This window comes from Anabrus simplex, chromosome 6 (genome assembly GCF_040414725.1).
Source record: "Anabrus simplex isolate iqAnaSimp1 chromosome 6, ASM4041472v1, whole genome shotgun sequence".
NCBI classification, from domain to species: domain Eukaryota; kingdom Metazoa; phylum Arthropoda; class Insecta; order Orthoptera; family Tettigoniidae; genus Anabrus; species Anabrus simplex.
In genome coordinates this window covers 154101389-154123474 of record NC_090270.1, presented here as the reverse complement: position 1 = coordinate 154123474, position 22086 = coordinate 154101389, and the positions used below count along the sequence as shown (strand labels likewise).

The 22086-nt window shown below is 39.5% G+C and overlaps 1 protein-coding gene across 1 annotated transcript in view; it reads right to left on the bottom strand.

The window, feature by feature from the left end:
• Positions 1-4652: 4652 nt before the first annotated feature.
• The window catches only part of Rae1 (ribonucleic acid export 1), a 113082-nt gene continuing 95648 nt past the window's right edge, over positions 4653-22086 (bottom strand). Inside the window, exons 8-9 of the mRNA XM_067149997.2 lie at positions 7122-7316; positions 4653-5523 (exon numbers count right to left, since the gene is read on the bottom strand). Coding sequence (XP_067006098.1) covers positions 5437-5523; positions 7122-7316 — 282 coding nt within the window. The 3' untranslated portion in view covers positions 4653-5436. The remainder of the gene's footprint in view (positions 5524-7121; positions 7317-22086) is intronic.

The window sequence follows — 22086 nt, the reverse complement described above, 5'->3', positions numbered from 1 at the left end:
TAATAACATAAATATTTGAGAATTACATTTTAGACCTTCCCCTAAACCACCATTTCACACAGCGTGAATAAAATTATTTATGGCCTAGATTATAGTCTTATTCCTCGACTTTGCATACCAATTTTCATTAAGATAGGACCACTAATAACATAAATATTTGAGAATTAAATTTTAGGTCTTCCCCTAAACTACCATTTTTCTCAATGGGAATACAATTATTTGTGGCCTAGATTTTAGCGACTTATTCCTCGACTTTACCTACTGATTTTTGTTAAGATACAATCACTAATAACAAATATTTGAGAATTAAATTTTAGGCCTTCCCTTAAACTACCATTTCACTCAGCGTGAATACAATTATTTATGGCCTAGATTGTAGCGACTTATTCCCCAACTCTGCATACCGATTTTCATTAAATTCTCTTCAGCCGTTTTCTCATGATGCGTGTACAGACAGACAGACAGACAGACAGACAGACAGACAGACAGACAGACAGACAGACAGACAGACAGACAGAAATTACGGAAATTTAAAAAGTGCATTTTCGTGTTACTGTGGACACGAATGATACAGAAATAGAATTCTTTTTAAATTCTGAGCAATGTGCAGACAAAACTCTTAGTTTTTGTAGATGGTTGCCTAGTTCTCTTAAAGCAATAATCACCACCACCACTACTTGGATCGACTTTGATAGACAGATTGTCGCTAGGCGACAGCGACTTACTCTATATCATGACAGCCCGGTAAGAAATGCTATATATAGGAGGATGGGAACATGCCGCCATGTTTTATGAAGTACCTTTCAACATCTCCTACACTACTGGAGCAATTTCAACCAAACTTGGTACACTTAACGACTTACGACATGGTGAGAACCACTGTGGGGGTAAGCCACCCCAGTACCCCTGAGGGAAGGGGATGGCATATAAAAATAATAAAGAATGTTGAACCTATAGTTTTCAGGGTCACTGAGATGAACAGTGACACTCTGGATATCATTTAAGTCAAAGTTCAGCACCATTGGCATAGGGGGTGAGGAAAAAATGCACAAGATTAGGGATGTATGTGTTTATGTTCCAGCATAGCTCTCAACCAACTTGGTACATATATGACTTACTACCGGTATCTGGAAAAAAATACTGTGAGGGCAAGATACCCCTAGGGAAAGGGGTGACATGTAAAAATAATAAAAAAACAAACAATATTAGCATCAAATTTATAGTTTTTGGGGTTGTTACGGTGAAATGCGACACTCTGGATGCCATGTAAGTTAAAGTTCAGTCCCAATTGCAATGGGGGTTAGAAGGGGTGGAAAAGAAAATGTCCAAAATCACCGAACTTGCAGATGAAACTGTTTGTTCCAGCACAGCTCTCCATCAGTCTTGGTACATAAGAGTTACTATCTTGAAAAACTGCTATGGAGGTAAAGCACTCCTAGGGCTGGGGATGGAAAGGGGTGAAATAAATAATAGAAAACTATCAATATTAATGTAAGCTCACCGGACAAAAAATTAGTCTCACTAGTGCGCACGCACAGATGGATCGTTAAGCCTGTTCAGATGGCGCAGTGAACGAGTCCCGTGCTCAACCACATGCCCAATGCCTCTATGCGAGCATAAGGCAGTAGCGATCAGTGAGATATTGATGTTTCAAGTGGATAGTGTACATCAACATGGGTAGTTGTAAGGATGTGACAGAGTTGCAAAAAGGGGCAATCGTGTTTGGCCATGCCCATGGCCATTCAGTGCATGAAGTTGCTGGATTTGCTGTTGTTTTGCAGTGGACTGTTCAACGTGTCTACAAGCAGTGGTGTACTACACATGGCCACAAAACACGTCAGAGTTGTGGTCGGAAAAAGATCCTTACTGGAAGGGCCAGAGACGTGTTTCACAGCTTGTGAATCAAAATCGCTTCCAAACCGATAGGAATTGCTGCAGTCAGTGAGTGAAGTTCCATCCCAACCTGTTAATGAGAGAAAATTGCGACAAGAACAGCATGCAATAAAAATTTGGAGTCGGGCACCTCGCAAGAGGCCATTGCTGACACAGGCACAAAAAGCTGCAAGTCTTCAATGGGCTAGAAATCACCGAATGTGGACAGTAGCTGACTGGCAGTACATAATGTGGTCTGACGAATCACGTTTTTGCCTGTATTCCAATGACGCACGTCATCGAGTGCACCGAAGACCAAATGAAGCATTTCATCGTAGACATGTGCAAGGTCAGGTTGAAGCTAAAGGTGGGTCTGTGATGTTTTGGGGATTTTTTTTGTACTGTGGATTGATGATTGATTGATGTTTGTTGTTTAAAGGGACCTAACATCGAGGTCATCAGCCCCTAATGGTACGAAATGAGACGAAATGAAATGACAACTTAAAATTCCAAAATCCTCCACTGACCAGAATTCAAAGCATGAGGACGAAGAACGAATGATGGACGGATAGGAATTTAAAAAGATCAGTGGATCCGACCCACAGTGCCTCACATGCACAGAAGCTGGCACAAAACAATAGTATTACTGACCAAGAGACTGCTTCTATAGCACGATGGTGAATCGATTATGCGTATAGTCAAATCGGGTCCAAAATCCAGGTCATCAGCCCCTCATAATGGTATTTATTGCTAGGAAAGTAGAACCATGTTATGTGTAATGTTGCGGTACTAATCAATCAAAAGTAGCGAGACTCGCGGTAATCCACACATTATACTATTCACAGGTAGTGTAATGCGCGCAAGTAACACAGACCTATGGTGTTTCGCACATTGCGGGGCTATTTGCAGGCAACGCAAACCTACGGCATTCCTCACATAAGTGGACTAACCACAGGGACTTCTATTATCCCGTGGAATTCCTCACACAACCATGGTGTCGCTCATATAGGGGTACGAATCACAGGTACTGTAGGACCCACCTCCTGATTCACACACTGTCGCTACTAATTACAAACCTATTGCGTACCTAACATAGTGGTACTACGCGCAAGTAAATGCGACCCATGGTGTTCCCTGCATGATGGTACTAATTACAAGTAGTTTCATGGTTCTAATTGGATCATCCCTTGATCGCCCCTTACATAAGGCAGGGGATACCGTGGGTGAATTCTTCATCTGCCTCCCCCACCCACAGGGGGTGCGTGTGGTCCGCGAGAGGTATTTTATTTCCCTCAAGTCCACTGGCAAGCCGGTTAGGACCCCCCTATCTGCCACCTGGGACGTGCCACGTGGGAGTATCACCTCTCCCCCTGCTACGCCAGCGTAGCAGGTTCGTGGACCACGGATTGCGTCCATTCACTCAGGTGACTACTAACATGAACCAGCATGTTTATTTAAACATTCTAGGTCAACATCTGCACGATGAATATGCTATCGATACCCCAATTTTTCAAGATGATAGCAACAAAGTTCATCCGGCTGGAAGCATATGCGACTGATTTTATGAACCCACAACCCCATTACATCTCAACTGGGCTGCAAATTCACCTGACTTGAACCCCATTGAAAATCTGTGGGACAGGTTGCAACAGCAGGTAAAGAACCGACATTAGCATCCCTGCAATTTGGTGGAATTGCACAATCAAATCCTCTGTGAGTAGCTTAATCTGGATGCAATGTACCTGCACAACCTTGTGGACTTACTTCATAACTGAATCCAGGTGTTTATTAGGTCCAGAGGCGGAGTTAAACAGTATTAAATGATGGTTTTAGTAATTTCTCCAGGGGAACTCAATTTTTTTGACCGGTGAGGTTAGTTGTTATCTGGGTCGCTGAGATGAATAGTGACACACTGTATGCCTTTTAAGTCATAGTTTAAGCCCCAGTCGAAATTGAGAAGTGTTGAAAGAGAATATCCAAAATGACCCAGATTATGAATGTATGAGTATACTGTCACTTCTGGGCTGCTTCTCTCACGGAACTAGTGGCAGTGGTATTTCCTACCAACTGATGGCCAGGCAGGCATCAATTCTAGGGTAATGAGAAAATGTCTCTCATAGTGCATTGGCACTGCCAGTGGCTCCGAGTAGCCTACGCAGTGGCCCCAACGGTATGCACTAGCCATGTGTCTTGGTGGGTGTGCTATTTACCAACTGATGAGTCCAACTTAGCACACTGTGATGAAACGCTGGCAACCAGGAATGAATTAGCTGGAAAATTTATAATGTCCAGTAACAGACAATTTATATTGGTATTATGATAACTTGAAATGCCCAGTTTCACAATAGGACGGCTGCTACCCGAGTAATTGAAATCTTTATTTCGAAACGCATCTGAGCTGCATTATGGATGTTCGAAGCAGTGGGTGCGTCAAATACATGAACATTTCTTTTTCTCCACTTTGGACCCAAAAATATTGGGATGAGAAAATTATGCAAGGGTGTTAATTATGTGAGAAAATATGGTATTATACTTTAAAGGTATGAACTGGAGGTGGAAAGTTTAGTGTTGGAAGTCTTACATCACACATACAATAGCTTGACCACATTTTTGATGTCAAAGGCTAGGCAGAGATTCTCATATTCAAGATTTTTACAAGGTCCTCTTGACAGAAATCTGAGGGACGAAGTGTAACAATTAAACTGTAGATCAAGAGCATCTAGTTTTGTCCATTTCACAAGGAGTAGGATAAACAAGAAATTCTAACACTGCATATAAAGATGTGTCAATTTAATAGAAGAAATTATTACACCTTTTTAAAAATATAATGCATATTAAAAATTGAAATAAATGCCCTTTAAACAGTAACATATACCCAGGACATCAACACGTATTTACACAAATGTTACAAGAACACTGGTCTTCTAGTTACATTCCTAAAAGCCTCTTGTTAAATGCACATTATCAACACAGGATTCATCTTGCCCAGTCTTCTTTAAATTAAATTGCCAATATTCTGCTTGACGTACAATACTAACAAACGTACATTCAAAAGTTCAGTTACGTAAGGATCAAAAAATTCTTGCTGTTGATCAAACACATAGGTACAAATCACAGTCGTAACATTAACAGATTAAGCTCAGAAAAAACAAAACTCATGTTGAAATTAGCAGGCAGAAAGTGGAACATACGTATATAATAAATTTTATCTCAATATGTAATTGAAGAAGTCAAACATTTCAATTAAAAATATACCAACAGTTCAAGAATGTTAAGTAGATTCTATCTCTTACTCATCATTCTTTTAAGGATCATTCAGTTGGACAATGATTTGTACAAAAGTTCTGAAAACATCCACTTGGAAAAAGAAGCCATTATAAACCACTCAAACATATCTTGCATGGAAATAGCCTTGTTTGTAACATAATTATATGGATTGCATATCCACAGAAGTTAACAGAAATAGTGGTATCTAAATGGATAGAACTATAAAGCTTAAAAATGACTGATTTTTAATGTACTTCTCTTACATAATCACAAAACCACTCCCGTAAGTTTCTTGATTTATGATGAACTCCTGGGTTTCAACTCATCATAGCAACTTCGCAAGAAGATGTAGTTCTTCTTCATGGGGTTGTAAAATTCATGGCCCTAAAAATAAAATGAGATGCAATAAGATGACAAATTTGCTAGGAGTAGGTTAAATGGATACAGGAGCCAAAAAGTGAATAGCTTGAAAATACACTCACCGGCATGAGAAACAACAATTTAATTCCTTAAAAACATCAAAATTTACCAAGACTAATCTCCAACTGTACTACAAACTCCTTTAAGTGTGCAAAAACAAAACAAAAAACAACCTTATAAACAATTTGATCAAATTAATCCTGAGATATGGAAGAAATACGTATGAATTTATACTTCACGCTGATAAAAGTTATTTCATTCGCTTCACTTCACAGACTTTTATCATCCTCGGAATCATGCATTACCTCCTCTTGCACTAATCATGGCATCTAACCTTTCACGGATGCTCCTGATTAACGCTGCAATACGTCTCCCATTCTTTCAGAGGACAGGGTCCAGCATGTGTCTGGATAGTGCTGATGGACCCTTTTCCCCAGCTGGTCCAATTGCTACTCAACAGATTTCAAATCAGGGCTTCCACCAGGCCAAATAACATGAATCTCCACTTCATCCAAGAACAGCTGCATACATCTCACAACATGCGGGCGTGCACTGAACTACATTACTGTGAAACCATTACCAATAAATGGAGCAAAAGGCACAACATGCTCCATGGAGACGAAATCCGTCCTTCCAATCATGTTAATTTCTGCCCGCAGCATTAGAGAAATACTCTGAAAAGGTGTCCAGGGTGACAATGTGAAAAGGAAACACCTTTCGCCAGGCCTTCTCCCAAGCTTTTCTCTAGTGTCAGGTGATAAAAGGACTCATCAGCGAAAAACAGTCGCTCTCATTACTGTACTATACAGCCGCGATGTTCCCTTGCATAAAGCTGTTGAGATGATAATGCTGTTTGGCGAATTCTGGGCCTTTAGCGGGTCTTCTGGATGGAAAACCGGCTTCTTCCAGTCTTCGGACAGTTCTCACAGTAACAATGACCCCTTGAACTTGGAATCATTCATATGCTTCAACAGTGGTGGTGTGATGGTTGCGGAGAACCTGAAACAGTAAGAAGTGATCATCTCTTGCCGGTGTTGCTCTTCTTGGGCCTGATCCTGGTCTCTTTGAATAGCCTCAAGTTTCCCGGTACCTTCTTAAGTCTCTGGAAATCATTGAAGGACCAGTTCTCAACACTTCTGCAACCTAATGCATGCCGTGATAGCCTTCCACCAAAGCAACAGTTCTGCAGCATCTTTTTACAACTTAATGGCATGTTTACTTCAGGAAACTGATTACGATCAACATCTTAGAAACACACGTGACTTAGAAGGGTACAATACAACACTACAACAATAAGTGCTTGAAGAGCAGGAAAACATTATTGCCTCACATCCGGTGGTTTTTTCCAGGTTGAGCGAGAATTTTTTTAAATGCTAATGCAATAAATAAAACAAAGCCAACAATGTCCCCTGTCTAAAACTGTAGGATAAAGTACTAAACATTAACTAAATAAAAAATTCAATATCATTTCTTCAGCATTTATTGTGTGTTGTGTTTTTCGTGCTGGTGAGTGTACTTATTCTTCTATGATGTAGCACACAATTACATTTAAATTAACAAACCTTAGACCAATCATAGCTGACAGCATATGCAAAAATTTGGCCATTGCTATTGAAACAACAGCGTGTGATGGATTGTTCCATTGCTTCTGATGGTTTCAATTTAGTACGGGCATCCTTGTCCCAGAAACTGAAACTACCATCTGATCCCACAGTAGCCAAAGTCCCATGGACAGGATGAAATGCAATGTCATTGACCTGTTAGAAAATAAATCAAAACACAACATTAAAAAAAATCCACCATAAGTCTCTTCTTCTCCAAGACTAAATCACTTCAACTTTTCCAGATCAGGAAATATCAGTGCAATATTGTTTGGACCATATGATAGTACTGCCTTTTAGCATAACAGTTTTAGAACATTGATTTATTATTCTCCACTATATTAAACACACACACACACACACACAAGACAAAACAAAACTGATCATATTACAAAACAAGACAAAATATCGTATTACATTATACAGTGGAACCTCGATATCTCAAATCACGTCAGGAACAGAATTTTATTTCCAATTATCGAAATTTTGAGATATAGAGAATACCGTTTTTGAGCATGTATAATAGTGATGGGACATTCGATTAATTTGATTCCGTTCACGTTACTGAATCGATACAGTGATCCGATTCACGGCTCATTGGTCACCGCTCCTACTGCATCTGTGTAGTATGTGCTGGTAACAGCAACAGCATTCAGTGCTCGCAGCTGCCATCTGGTCTTCATACTATGAACTACTTTCTTAGAAAAAATGCTAGTTACTCTAATACATCGAAGGTTTCCGGCGACGCAGGGTGGGAAAGGTTAGGATTAGGAAGGTAGCAGCCATGGCCTGAATTAAGGTACAGTCCCAGCATTTCCTGGTGTGAAAATGGGGAAACTACAGAAAACCATCTTAACGGCTGCCGACGGTGGGATTCGAACCCACCATCCCCCGAATGCAAGCGCATAGCCACGCGATATTAACCGCATGACAACTCACTCAGTCATTTTTGAAAATATGTATTTTTCTATCAGCTGAGGATTTTTTTAAGTCGTCATATTTTGTATAGGCTACCCGAGATGTACAGTAGCCCGCTGGTTTTCTGATTCAACATACTGTTATTGCATCTGTCCACATATGATTGAAGTCTTGTGCAACGATGTGACATATGAACTGAGAAAATACTGAGCCGTTCTTCCCAATATAAAACAGGTACTTTTGAGTGGTCATGAGCCTGACTCATAGTCTTAGGGCAGGCTAGAGTCGAGTTTAATTGTCAAATGTCAATTAAGTTATAATACTAAGATTCATTAAACTAATAAATAGTATAACCTAATAGCCTACCTACTTACTAGCTACTTCAGAATTATGTTGTGACTACCTTTTTAACACTGCAAATAAATCCATCTATTATTTAAACCTCCCTGTAAGAAGAGGACAGTGAATGCAAATGGGTATTATTTTCAAATGAGCTGAGCTCGAGAGTCCATTATAGCATACGATTCTTTCAGTGTAGCATGGCTCACTGTATGTCTCGCTGCAGTGAGCAGATAAGGAGCCGTGCGTATCTTGTGTTTCACTGAGCCGGCTCGTTCACGATTCTTTCCGTGTGCCATGATTCACTGTCTCGCTGCAGCGGAAGCTCGGCTCTCCGCGTGTCCAGTGAGCCGATAAGGAGTCGTGTGTATCATGTGTCTCACTGAGCCGCGCTCGTTCACGATTCTTTCGATGTGCCATGATTCACTGTCTCGCTGCAGCGGAAGCTCAGCTCCCCGTCAACGTCCAGTGAGTGCGCCACTCAGCACTGTCCGCTGGGAGTAAGCTGAATCGTGTGCCGTGAGCTTGCCGTTCCTGTGAATCGATTCACTCGGACATTTGAATGAATCGATACACTGCTTCGAATCATGCATTCAGTAGCCAACACTAATGTATAGCACATAACTGAATCATATGTATCTACGAGCTTATACTGAATACATTATTTTTAACAGTATTAAAAAATATACAAACAAGCTATATTACGGCATCACTTTAAATGGATGGAGTTATGCACCAATAGACTAAACGCCATTTGTTGAAAATTGAGATTTTTAGCACTATCTTGTAGAGGAAAGCTTGAACAACTCATAATAAATTCCCCACGGTCTTACAAGAGGTCATTAGTTGTCAGTTAACTGAAAACTTACGTGACATAGCAGGATTCAGTTAAACTGTAAATTGCATCATTAGGCTATGCAACGTTCCATTTTGCATTATTAGACCAAGCGGTCGTGGATGACAGCGAGGGAGCCCGCACTTTCGATAGTGCTAAGTTATTGACGTGGTGATACATTGAGTGGTTTATCAAGTGACGAAGTTCAGTGATGTATCAAGTACTTCCGAAAGTAAGGAGAAGGACAAAAAATGGAGTTTGCTAAAAGGCTTACGTCGGAGAATCATTCCAGAAGAACTATCTAAGGTTAGTATCAAAATGGTATTGTTGTATGGTATCTAATACGATAGTCTGCAATGTAAGTGATATTTCTGTATCTATGTATTTATTTGTAGAAGCTGTGAAGGCTTCACTGTAACAGTGTTTTAACATGCTATGCTAGGTAATATGCATGAAATCAGTGAATTCCAGATCAGAATAATGAATGCAATGACTTTGCAGATATTTAGCGTGCCCTCAAACTTCATCAGCGTTTATACACTGCAGAGGACTATGTAAATGTAACGAGAAACTGCAGGCAGAAAAACCCTATTGTTGTTCGCCAGATAGAAGACCCGTCATTCTTCAGTTCAGCAGAACTTGAAAAAACTGATTGTGAATCGGGAAACAGATGTCCATCGTTCCAAGATAAACTGCCAAAAACTAAAAAAAGTCCAGTTCTTGAAATCGCAGCCGTTCAGTATGTACGTCAAAACTAAATTTGATGGTGAATACGAGGGTTGGGGCAAAAGTCATGGCAACTATTTTTTTCCTTGAAGATACCAGTCCAGCTGGAAAATGTGACATATACAGACGAAAGGACAAGGTGTTAACTACATGTGTGGACAATGAATAGCACTGAAATATCATAACACACTAATTTATTACGGTAGTATACAGGGCAATATGGCCTTCCCGGTGAAAAAGAATGGCAACACAGTACACATAAAGTTGACATGACAAACCTGGGTCTAAAGACCCTCAAAGTAGTCCCCTGCTACTGACAACACACGCTGCCAACGATGTGGGAGGCGCTGAATACCATCTGCCTCAGCATTTGACGCACCAGGTGTGAATCGGGTCACCTGTTGGCGCACAACATTTAGCAATGTCCTCTCGTGTTGCAAACCACCTACCACAAAGTGGTTCCTTAATCATTCGAATGACATCAAAGTCACAGGGCGAAATATCGGGAGAGTACAGTGGTTGTTCCAATTCTTCCCATCCCCAACGTCACAGTAGCTGCCCTACACACTCTGCTTTATGTGGTTTTACACTGTAGTGCAGGATTATTACACTGTCCACAAGATCCGGACGTTTCTCCCAAACGCCACGTCGTACCTGTTGCACCAGGAAGTCCCTGTAGTACTGTGCGGTCACTGTTCTGCCATGTGGAACAAAGTGGCAAACGACACCCCTGATGTCATACGTGGCGATCACCATCCATTTGACCGGGGAAGGATTCTGATGGATCTTTGGTGATCCTTGGTGATCCAGCATGTCACCACTCTGCGGACTGACGTTTCAGTTCTGCTTCGTATGCCCTGGCGCAAAATTCATAGATGGTGATTATTCGCGACAAGAATTGATCACCTTCCTGTTGCCAGCGTGCAAGGTGGTCGGAGCATATTGCATTGCGCACCCACCTTCGAACTTCCGTCAGTGCATGCGATGCGATTTTGCACAGTTGCAGCTCATTACGCAATATCCTGTGGACGGTGCATTTCTCGATGCCACTTGCCCTCTCTAACTCCAGTAGCGTCCATCGTCTGTCTTCATTCAGGAGCTGCTCAATGACGGCACGTGCCACGTTGGTCCGCACACTGACAGGGCGTCCCAAACGTTGCTCATCACTGGTTGACACACGTCCTTGCTGAAACTTTCCTATCCACCGTACTACTGTACGGTATGGTAGGGCATTATTCCCAAGGGCTTCCACTAATTCACTATGACATTCCATCGCATTTCTCCCTCGGAGAACAGCTATTTTGATGTAAGCGTGCTGCTCAACACGGGTTACTTCCATCTTGCACGACACTCGCCAACTGACTGATTTCACAGCCCTCGCTGCGCTACTACCAGCTATCACAGAGCCATCTGTTGTTCTGCATACACACTATGCCTGCAGAACTTCCACATGACACACATACATTTGTGATCCGTTCACATATCTACAAGAAAAAAATAGTTGCCATGACTTTTGCTCCAATCTTCATATACGGAAGTAAATTTAAATACGTCAAGACTGGGATGACCACGTGAAACTGAAGTCCCCATTAATCAGGCATTTATACCTTTGTGGCCAAATGGAAAACCTATCTCCGAAGCCAAACTTGGAGACTTTAAGTCGCTGATGCACCTAATACTTGCAGATACCAAACAATTTTACCAGAAACTTCAAGGAGTTTCTGACATCATGGATGGCATGGATGGATTCAATGGAGATCCTGATTTCGAGATTGAATGAACCGAGAGTAACAGTCTTATTACCTGTCCAGTGTTTTATATGAATTTATGGGAGCAAATATCTTAATCACATTTTCTGTTCCTGTTCTGTTCGACTGAGATAAGTAATTAAATTTCTATACTTTCTTTCAGAATCGTTTTATTTTTCTTGGAATAAGGTAATCATAACCACATATACCGACCTTCATATCCTTTACTTAGTTTAGGGGACTGCCATTCTGATGATGACGATGCTTGTTTAAAATGGCCCATCTAGGTCAACGTCCCCTAACGCTATGAGGGACTGTCATTCTACTTAGCAACTAATGTGTGTATAAAGCAGAACAAAACTTACCTACAGGCTTGAAAATATCACGTCAGTACTGTACTCTCAGAACATAATAGGCCTATCGTGAAGGAAAATCCATTAAAAAATATGCATTGCATTGTGTAGACTACAATGGTTTACTTCTTACCATTTGTATTTGACTTGGATCAGTTGAAATTCGTCGAATCAATAAGTGGTTATAGCAATGACTTTAGGGAATAGCATGATGGTTCCAACACGGAGCGCATTAGGAGATTCCGGTTTTAATCATGAATGCGGTCACATTTTTTGAAGCCTTACTCACTAGATACTCAACAGTAAGGAGTTATTGATGTACCATTGTGATGCATTATTCACACATGAGAAATACCTTAAATTGCATCAGTAGACTAAGCGACAGGTTTTCAAGAAAATCTATGAACTGTGAGTATTAAAATGCTGAAATTTGGTGAGAAGGTACAATCTATTATCCTACAACACCAGGAATACCATGTTTAACAAAATTATGTTTGCTCAAATTTACACATAAACCTAAAGTTAAACGTGAATATCTTGAAACAAACTTTTGGCGCTTGGTCTAATGATGCATAACGGCATCTATTACGCAACCCTTATGAAAGTAACTGTTTAGAAGACAGGATACAGTACATAAGTAGTGAAACAAGAAAAATACCTCCGTTAACACTTTTAGAAGAAATCTGTTAGTCTCTTCTGTTTAAAACTGTTAACCTTTCCTCCCTTCATTAAGAGTCAGAAATTTCATTCTGGTTGGTCCGTACTGAACTGAGATTACATGTGATTTATTCAGGTAAAATTTTTCCACCTATTCAATACAGTAGGCTTTTTGCAATGCAGTTATTACATTACATTATAAAGTTCGGTACTAGTTTCGACCCTACTCGGGGTCATCATCAGCCATAAATATTCAATTACACAATTTAGTGAAAATATCCTAAAACAATACATTTTAGTTAAAATAAGCAATATTACATTATCCAGCTTAAAAGTTAATTGTGAAGAAGTACAAAGTTAAACAACAAATATAAACTAAAATGCCGTTGTAAAATGGCTGCATCTGGAACCAAGTGCTATGGTTCTAACGGTAAATCTCTCATGTGAGTTCTAAAAGTATCATTTTTTCGTAGCACTGAATAAAATGAGCACAATTATGATGAAAGTTCATAAGATAAATGCTTCAAAATATGCTTTATAAATATATTTCTAAGTACTAATAGTTTAAAAGTGAGTCTTTCTGGTAGATTCTATTGATATTGACCTATGTTTTGCCACTGTTGAATTATACACTATTTCAAAATGTTGGCATATATATGTCATTAGGGTAAAATTGGACACTTCGGTACTCAGTTTTTCATTAGAGTTCTAATAGTAAAATGGCCTTGAAGTGAGGAGAATTATTCATGCGCTTAATGTAAAAGGATCAAACCATATCATTGAATAATCTTCCAGTAGAATTCTGAGAAACTGAATGCAAGCACTGCGCTTGGTGGTTGAATAAATGTTTGTGAGAAGATTGAAGTCTCAGTTCATTGTGGAGCAACTGGACCTTGCGCAGCAGTGTGTGAAGCATGGCTGATAGTGTAACTTAACTTTTAGAACTTTTAGAACTCACATGAGAGATATACCGTTAGGACCATAGCACTTGGTTCCGGATGTAGCCATTTTACAATGGCATATTAATTTATATTTGTTTTATAAACTTTATATTTCTTCACCATTAACACTTTTAGAAGTGATACACTATCAGCCACACTTCACACACTGCCGCGCAAGGTCCAATTGCTCCGCAATGAACTGAGACTTCAAACTTCTCACAAACAATTATTCAACCACTACGCGCAGTGCTTGCATTCAGTTTCTCAGAATTCTGAAGTACGATAATACCAGTTTTATGAATAGATATAGTTTTACAAAGACCAATATAAGAGAACTGATAATAGTTGTGCATCCTAACCTACAGGAGCACGCAAGCAAAAGCCGCTTGACTCTTACCTCACTACGTAAAGTTTCCTTCTGAAGAAGAAAAAGAAGAAGAATTAGCAATGAGAAAGTTTCACGCTATTACTCAGTTTACTCAAATAATTATTTGAATTGTATTAGTCCATTGACAGCAGTAATACCCTGTATAACATGTATAAGTCAGCTAGTGTGGTGGCCATGATCATTAAAGCGTTCAGTTTGTATTATGGTCTGACACTGTGGTTAACTGGATCAGGTTCCATTATGATACTGTTGATGGTGATTCGTCCGTCAGATGGGGAAGTAAAGGCTTGAGCAGATCCTTTCATGCTATTTGACAGGAGTAGGCTATGTGCCAGCACCAGGTATAAATTTGTTCTAGGTCACTGGGGCCATTGATAGAACACACATTCAGATTTAAAATCCTGGAGGGGAAGACGCACATATTTATAACAGAAAAGGATGGTTTTCTTCAAATTTTCATGTAATAAAATTAATAAACCAAACCAAGCCCAATGGCACAACAGCCCAAAGGCCATGGCCTATCAAACAACACTGGGTAAAAAAATCTTCCAAATTTTCCCTGTTTTTAATCAGCTAACAACTGACATGATTATGGTCCATGAAATCATCTTAATTTTCTGCCTGTCACATTGATACCATTATCACATTTGCAATATTAGCATGTTACCTGTTATATAGAAACACAGTCATATGTAGGCCCCTGTCTGGGTACGGAATGAAAACATTTACCCAATCAGTCATGATATTATCCCATGCTCTTAAAGTTTGATTTGATAAACCTATAAATAATGAAATGTAAAATCATCAATAACAGGGAAGATAATATTAGTGTAATTATGTTTACGAGAAATTGAAGAAAATTAATGTATCTTCCTTAATTCAAATTAGTGAAAGCAGATTTTATTTTCCACAACTGATTATCTCTTACCCACACATGAAGAGAGAAATATTTTTTCCTCTCGGCACCAGTTGGTCTCCCAAAGCATCTTTTCGATGTCAATTATCAGTTAGATCTGTACGTAGAACATGAAACAAATGTGAGTTGTTACCGACGTCTCAGAACATGGTCAACAAGATTTCCATTGCGCTACCTAGAACAATACATTAAGTCGGCCGTGCTCCGTTTTTAGAGTTCTGCACATGCTCACAAATAATTTGCAACACTTGGCAGGAATGTGTGAGGATGGTCTCCAGACTAACTTAGTACGCGCATAATACATAAATAAACGTATTGTAACGAGTTGGCGGGGTAGTAGGATCAATTATCACTAGACTGGTAGCTTCAATACTAAGATTTATTAGCTAGGCACTAAAACTGCACAAGACTACACACAACTTTTGCTCATAACATACACGTACACAGTTCGTGCGCTCTCTCTCCCTTCGTTTCTCACTCGTTCTCACACTACACAGTTTTACACTCACACACAAGGTCCCGCGTCACACGGCTACACGTTCTCTTCTTCGCCGGCAGTCCGCACTGTAACACACTAGTCCGATAATCACAGCAATTCACATACTTCACTATACTGGCAGTCGCTCACGACTTAACCACACCAACTTCTAACTCAGTCTAACTCTCACTAACTCCAGGCAGGTCGTTCCTCTCTTATATACCTGCGCTGGCTCTTCTAGAATCGTCCGGATGCTGGATGGATCCAGGAACATCGCGAGATGGAACACTCCAGATTAATCGTGGAGTCATTTCCATACTCCTCTGCAACGGGACCGCGAGCGGAAGCGAGTGGGGCTGGCCTAGCACTAAAGTGCTGCTAGTGATTGGCGCAGTTGAAGTGTAAGGGGTGGGTCTATACGGTGCCGTGCCGGGCCGGGCCAACTGCCAGTTGACATGGTGGACGCTATGACCATTACAATATTTTTGGTATGAAGTTAGTCCCACTGTACTCCGGACTAAAGCAGGACTAGTGCATGTTTATGAATAGACACTGAGGGTTTTGAAGACAGTGAAATGACATAGAAACTTTCACCCAGGAACTAAGCCATTTGACATGACGTTCACACAAGCAGTGGTCAGGCCTTAAACTCAAATGACGAGACATTCTTGCGCTGTGCCAAGTCGTATGTACTAGCTTATATTTTGATCACCCCTGCAAGGGTTTCCCTTTTGCAAACTTCTATGAATAGAACAGAAATGTGGCTTGTTTACAGCTCTCCTTCTAAGAACTTGCACTAATTGTAGCCTGTGAAAAGTACAAACATTTCATCAGATGTCAGGTATTCTCCTAGCGATGCTTCCGGGCATAGTATAAGCAGTGACAGCAATGTTCTTGCTGAGTTAACTGAAAGTGTTTTAGACTTGGAAGACAGTGCTGGCGATTATGATAACACTAAAGAAGATATTTTAAGTGAAAATGACACTACATCTGATACGAGTGACTCTGAAACCAAAACAGTGACCGGGTGTGGGTTAGTAATAGAGATAACCAACCAATTATTCATCACTTTACAGGGTCTCCAGGGGTATCAGGAGAACTGAAAGACAAATATTTACATAATTCTGTATCAGAATTGTCTGTATTCTTGAAGGTTATTGACCCGTCGTTTCCCCATTGCGCGGGAAACAAACATTTATGCTATGGAACAATTATCGGACCCACATGGAAAAAGACGGTGAAAATTGGTTCGACAATAATGAGGATGAAATTAAGGCCTACTTTACCCTCTGCATTCTGATGTCCCAGGTTTGTAAGCTTTGCTTCCAATTATACTGGAGCAAAGCCAAACATATTGAGTCTCCATTTTTTTGAGATCCAAAGAGTAGTGTAGTGTGAAGTGTCTCTACATATACCCGAATATTTCGAGATTTACCACAAAAAAATCTTTGTTCTAACATTGTTGTTGTTGAGTACAATTCTTTGAATACTTCACTGAAAACTGTGTGTGGAAATTCAACTTGCTGTTCCATTTATGGTATTTATTTCCGAGCAGTGCGCAGTAGTTCTGAACGGGTGGCTTACTCGTGTTGAGGACTATTTGAATCTGATTTCTAAGCGAGTGCGCGGGACCGTTAAACATGAAGCAGTTGGGCTGAATTACCTAATATTTGTATTAACACGCAGATGCTCTTAATATTCAACAGAGCATCAAACCTTAATTAAATGGAGAGATAACCTCAGTAGGAACAAGAATACTTCTACCTCAGAAAGAATTCTTGAATCTATAAGAGAATTGAGGGCACCAGTATTTATGGAATGATGGATTCCAACATGCGCTCACAATAAAATATAATCAAGATCTGCTAGAATGGCACTTCAGTTTATTACAATGACCGCGTAGTGGACATTATTCATAAACTTGTTTTACATTATACGAAGTGTCAATTTTAACTTGTTAATAAGACAAATTAGCAAGGGACTGAAATAATCTAAGATTACAAAGTCTGCCCAGAAGCTCTTTAAACTATCTGACAACAGATTTCAAGAATAGTAAGCAAAAGCATACCATTATATATGGAATAGTTGTCTTTTACTCATATAATGACTTGTAAGCTACAGCTCAATTAGTGAAGGAAGAGCTGCCTAGCAAAGACATCGATGAATTAGGGGGTAACCCTACTCACTATAATATGTAAGTAATAATAATAACAACTATGCCGCTAGTTTGCAAGCTGGCACATAATTATTGATATCATGAGGGGCGAGTTGGTGTGAACCAATGCCTAGTATTGTTCAAGTGGTGTTCAAGATGGTGGCCAAAGCCGTTTTCTTGCACATGGGCGAGTATAACCTCCGAGTACATCATGGTCAAAGAATGTAACTACAAAAAAATGTTTAATAACCCACTGGTAGGAAACATAAGGATTTAACTAATATTTCTACATTACACATTTGCTTTAGAAATAAAGTGAACTTCAATAATACGTTGTTATATTTATGAGCCCCAGTACAAAAGGATTTCATATTCACTATCTCATATATTTCACATCTTTCAATACTATGTCGCTAATTTTTAGATTTCAGTGGAAAATATTTTCATATTCGTCCTCCGAAGTTTTTCATAGTTTTCAATGCTCATCTCCAGAAACTGTAAATACAGTTTTCAAAGTACGTACACAATGTAAAATGCGCGCGCGCGTGTCAAGTGGCTGCATATCCCTATTGAGTAGTTTTTAATTGGATATTCAGCAGTACGTTTTCCTGTTTAATACATTCTCTTTTCTTGCCCCCTGCAGAAATGTATTAACGAGGTTTAACTGCAATAAGAAGCCTTCTAATTTACAGTAAATGGAACTAATTTAAATAAAATTAAAAGGCTTGCAAGTACATTTTACAATAATTCATTACTGAGTGACATCTAAAGTTGAACTTTTAATTTCATCAGCAATATAAGATGTCTCTCCTGCCATATTAGTCGAATTACCATCCAATTCCCTAGCTGCGGTAGCATTGGGTTCCTGGTCAATGACTTCATCACTACTTTCCAAACTGATATTTGTCACTGCTGTTCTAGCAGTGTGTTACCGCACCAGTATTGTTTCACAATATCTTTAACTATTTGAACTATCTAATCATTTTTCGTCACCTCCTGCATGCAGCGGCATGTTAAATATTTCAAAGCCAAAAGGTTATTCCACTGAAGTTCAACTTGTATTCCAGTAAGATATAGCAGATATCCTGGATTCAGGAGGTCAAATGGACGGATTCAGGAGGTCAAATGGACTGTATTGCGACTGACCTGTCTAAAGCATTTGATAGGATGTATCATGGGAGACTACTGGCAAAAATGAGTGCAAATGGACTAGACAAAAGAGTGACTGAATGGGTTGCCATATTTCTAGAAAATAGATTTCAGAGGATTAGAGTAGCCGAAGCTTTATCTGACCCTGTAATAATTCAGAGGGGAATTCCTCAAGGCAGTATTGTTGGACCTTTATGTTTCCTTGTATATATAAATGATATGAGTAAACAAGTGGAATCCGAGGTAAGGCTTTTTGCAGATGATGTTATTCTGTACAGAGTAATAAATAAGTTATAAGATTGTGAGCAACTGCAACGTGACCTCGATAATGTTGTGAGATGGACAGTAGGCAATAGTATGTTGATAAACAGGGTTAAAAGTCAGGTTGTGAGTTTCACAAGTAGGAAAAGTCCTCTCAGTTTCAATTACTGCATTGATGGGGTGAAAGATCCTTCTGGGGATCATTGTAAGTATCTACAGTAGGTGTTAATATAAGGACAGATCTTCATTGGGATAATCACATAAATGGGATTGTAAATAAAGGATACAGATCTCTGCTCATGGTTATGAGGGTGTTTAGGGATTGTAGTAAGGATGTAAAGGAGAGGGCATATAAGTCTCTGGTAAGACCCCAACTAGAGTATGGTTCGAGTGTATGGGACCCTCACCAGGATTACTTGATACACGAACTGGAAAAAATCCAAAGGAAAGCAGCTCGATTTGTTCTGGGTGATTTCCGACAAAAGAGTAGCGTTACAAAAATGCTGCGAAGTTTGGGCTGGGAAGAACTGAGAGAAAGAAGACGAGCTGCTCGACTAAGTGGTATGTTGCAGGTTATAAATTTCATTTTTTTGTCCTATTGAAGATCTACTTGTGATACAAATTCTTATAATTTTGTTCAATACCACCTATTCAATACAATAATAAGGTAATAAGAACTTACATATGTATTAAATTGTTAATATGGTACATGTTTCGCTCCTTTTTGTGAGCATCATCAGCCAATTATCATTTACTTAAGGTTAAATAAAATCGTGAATCTATTCTATTGGGTTAAAATATACTTTGTAAACCTGATTGACAAATCTTATAATATTTTACGATTCATATAACAATAAAATTATGCCTTTAAGTTAAAACATATTTGTCTAAAATCTATCTAAAATTTATTAACGAAACTCATCTGGTGAACATCCTTTTAAAATCATTTTTAAAACCTTTTGAGATCTGGCTAATTGTAATTTTATTGATTCAATATTGTTTGACTTGTATGATTGTCGTTGAAACTTCTTTAACTACATTAACAATTTTCTACATTTGATAATTGCTATGTTATGAACATTTGACTTGTTCTCGATGTTGCTGGAGTAACATTTGTACAAAATGTATTGGCATTGACCTTATGTTGTTAATACGAGAGTATTGTTTATGAACAAACTTGTTGGTGAAATGAAAACTTTCTAATGTGAGGTAGAATTTGAATGGATCCCGTACGTTCCCAAATTGGGCTTGTTGGTATATCTGTAATGAAAGATAAAAAATATGTTTATGGTTTTGATTATAATCTATATATATAAAATTGGATGTTGGTATATTTGACGTTAATAGACTCAAAAACTACTGGACCGATTTCGCTGAAATTTTCACAATTTGTTCTTATTACATCTGAAAGGGATTATGAAGTGGTTTGAACGAAATCGGTGAGGTAGTTTTATTATTATGAGTAATTTTATGTAATTTTATTAAATTGCAAAGCCGCACCAAGATTGGATCGACTTGATGGACAGATTGTCGCTAGGCGACAGCAGCTTACGCTATACCATGATCGTCCGCTAAATGAAATGGTGTGTGGTTTTTAATGCCGGGAGTGCCCGAGGACATGTTCGGCTCGCCACGTGCAGGTCTTGTGATCTGACTCCCGTAGGCGACCTGCGCATCATGATGAGGATAATATTTGCTGTATATAGGAGGATGAAAACACGCAGCATTGACTTACAAAGTACCTTTCTTGATAGGAGGTGCATTCTTATGCCTATTATTTTGAAATAGCAATCCAACATGCCGTGATCGAGATGTACTTTCATGTCATAGTACCAACATTGATAGGTCTGCCCATTTTTAAGAATGTATTAGACGTGTAAAATATTTAAGAAACTGTTAAAAATATAGAATATCAACAATGGAATGACAAGAGTTATCACCCCCCTCCTAACGAAGAGCAACTGGGGGTTCCCAACGAGCAAAGGCGAGTCTATGTAATCTATGGGTCTATAGGTGGGTATGTAAGTATGTATGAATTGCATCTCCTCCTATACCACTCGAGCGATTTCAACCAAACTTGGTACACTTATGACTTAGTATCAGGAAATAAACCTCGTGGGGGAAGACACCACAAGCACCCTTAAAGGGAGGGGGGGGGGAGCCTTGGGGGACGAGTTACAAAAATAATCGAAAATAGTGTTGAATTCATAGTTTTCGGGGTCGCTGAGATAAATAGTGACACTCCGGATTTTAAAGTCCAATTTCAGTCCCCTTCGGGGCGGGAGCGAGGGGGAGTGAGAAATAATAATAATAATAATAATAATAATAATAATAATAATAATAATAATAATAATTAGTAGTAGTAGTAGTAGTAGAAGAAGAAGAATAGAAAATAGAGCCGAATTCATCATTTTCAGAGTGGCTGAGATGAATAGTGACACTCCGGAATTTGTTGAAGTCCAAGTTCATCACCCTTTGGGGTGGTAAGGACGAGGGGGAATGATATATAAAATAATCGGAAATAGTGACTCGTTGGCTGAATGGTCAGCATTCTAGCCTTCGGTTCAGAGGTCCCAGGTTCGATTCCCAGCCGGGTTGGGGATTTTAACCTTAATTGGTTAATTCCAGTGGCCCGGGGGCTGGGTGTTTGTGCTGTCCCCAACATCCCTGCAACTCACACACCACACATAACACTATCCTCCACCACAATAACACGCAGTTACCTACAAATGGCAGATGCCGCCCACCCTCATCGGAGGGTCTGCCTTACAAAGGCTGCACTCGGCTGGAAATAGCCACACAAAATTATTATTATTATTATCGGAAATAGTGTCGAATCCATAGTTTTCGGGGTAGCTGAGATGAATAGTGACACTCCGGAATTTTTTTAAAGTCCAAGTTCATCACCCTTTAAGTGGGGGGCGAGGGGGAACGAGATAAAACAATAATCGGAAGTGACGAATCCATAGTTTTCGAGGTCGCTGAGATGAATAGTGACACCCGCAATTTTTTAAAGTCCTTTGGAATAGGGGACGAGGGGAGAGCAAGATATAAAAATAATC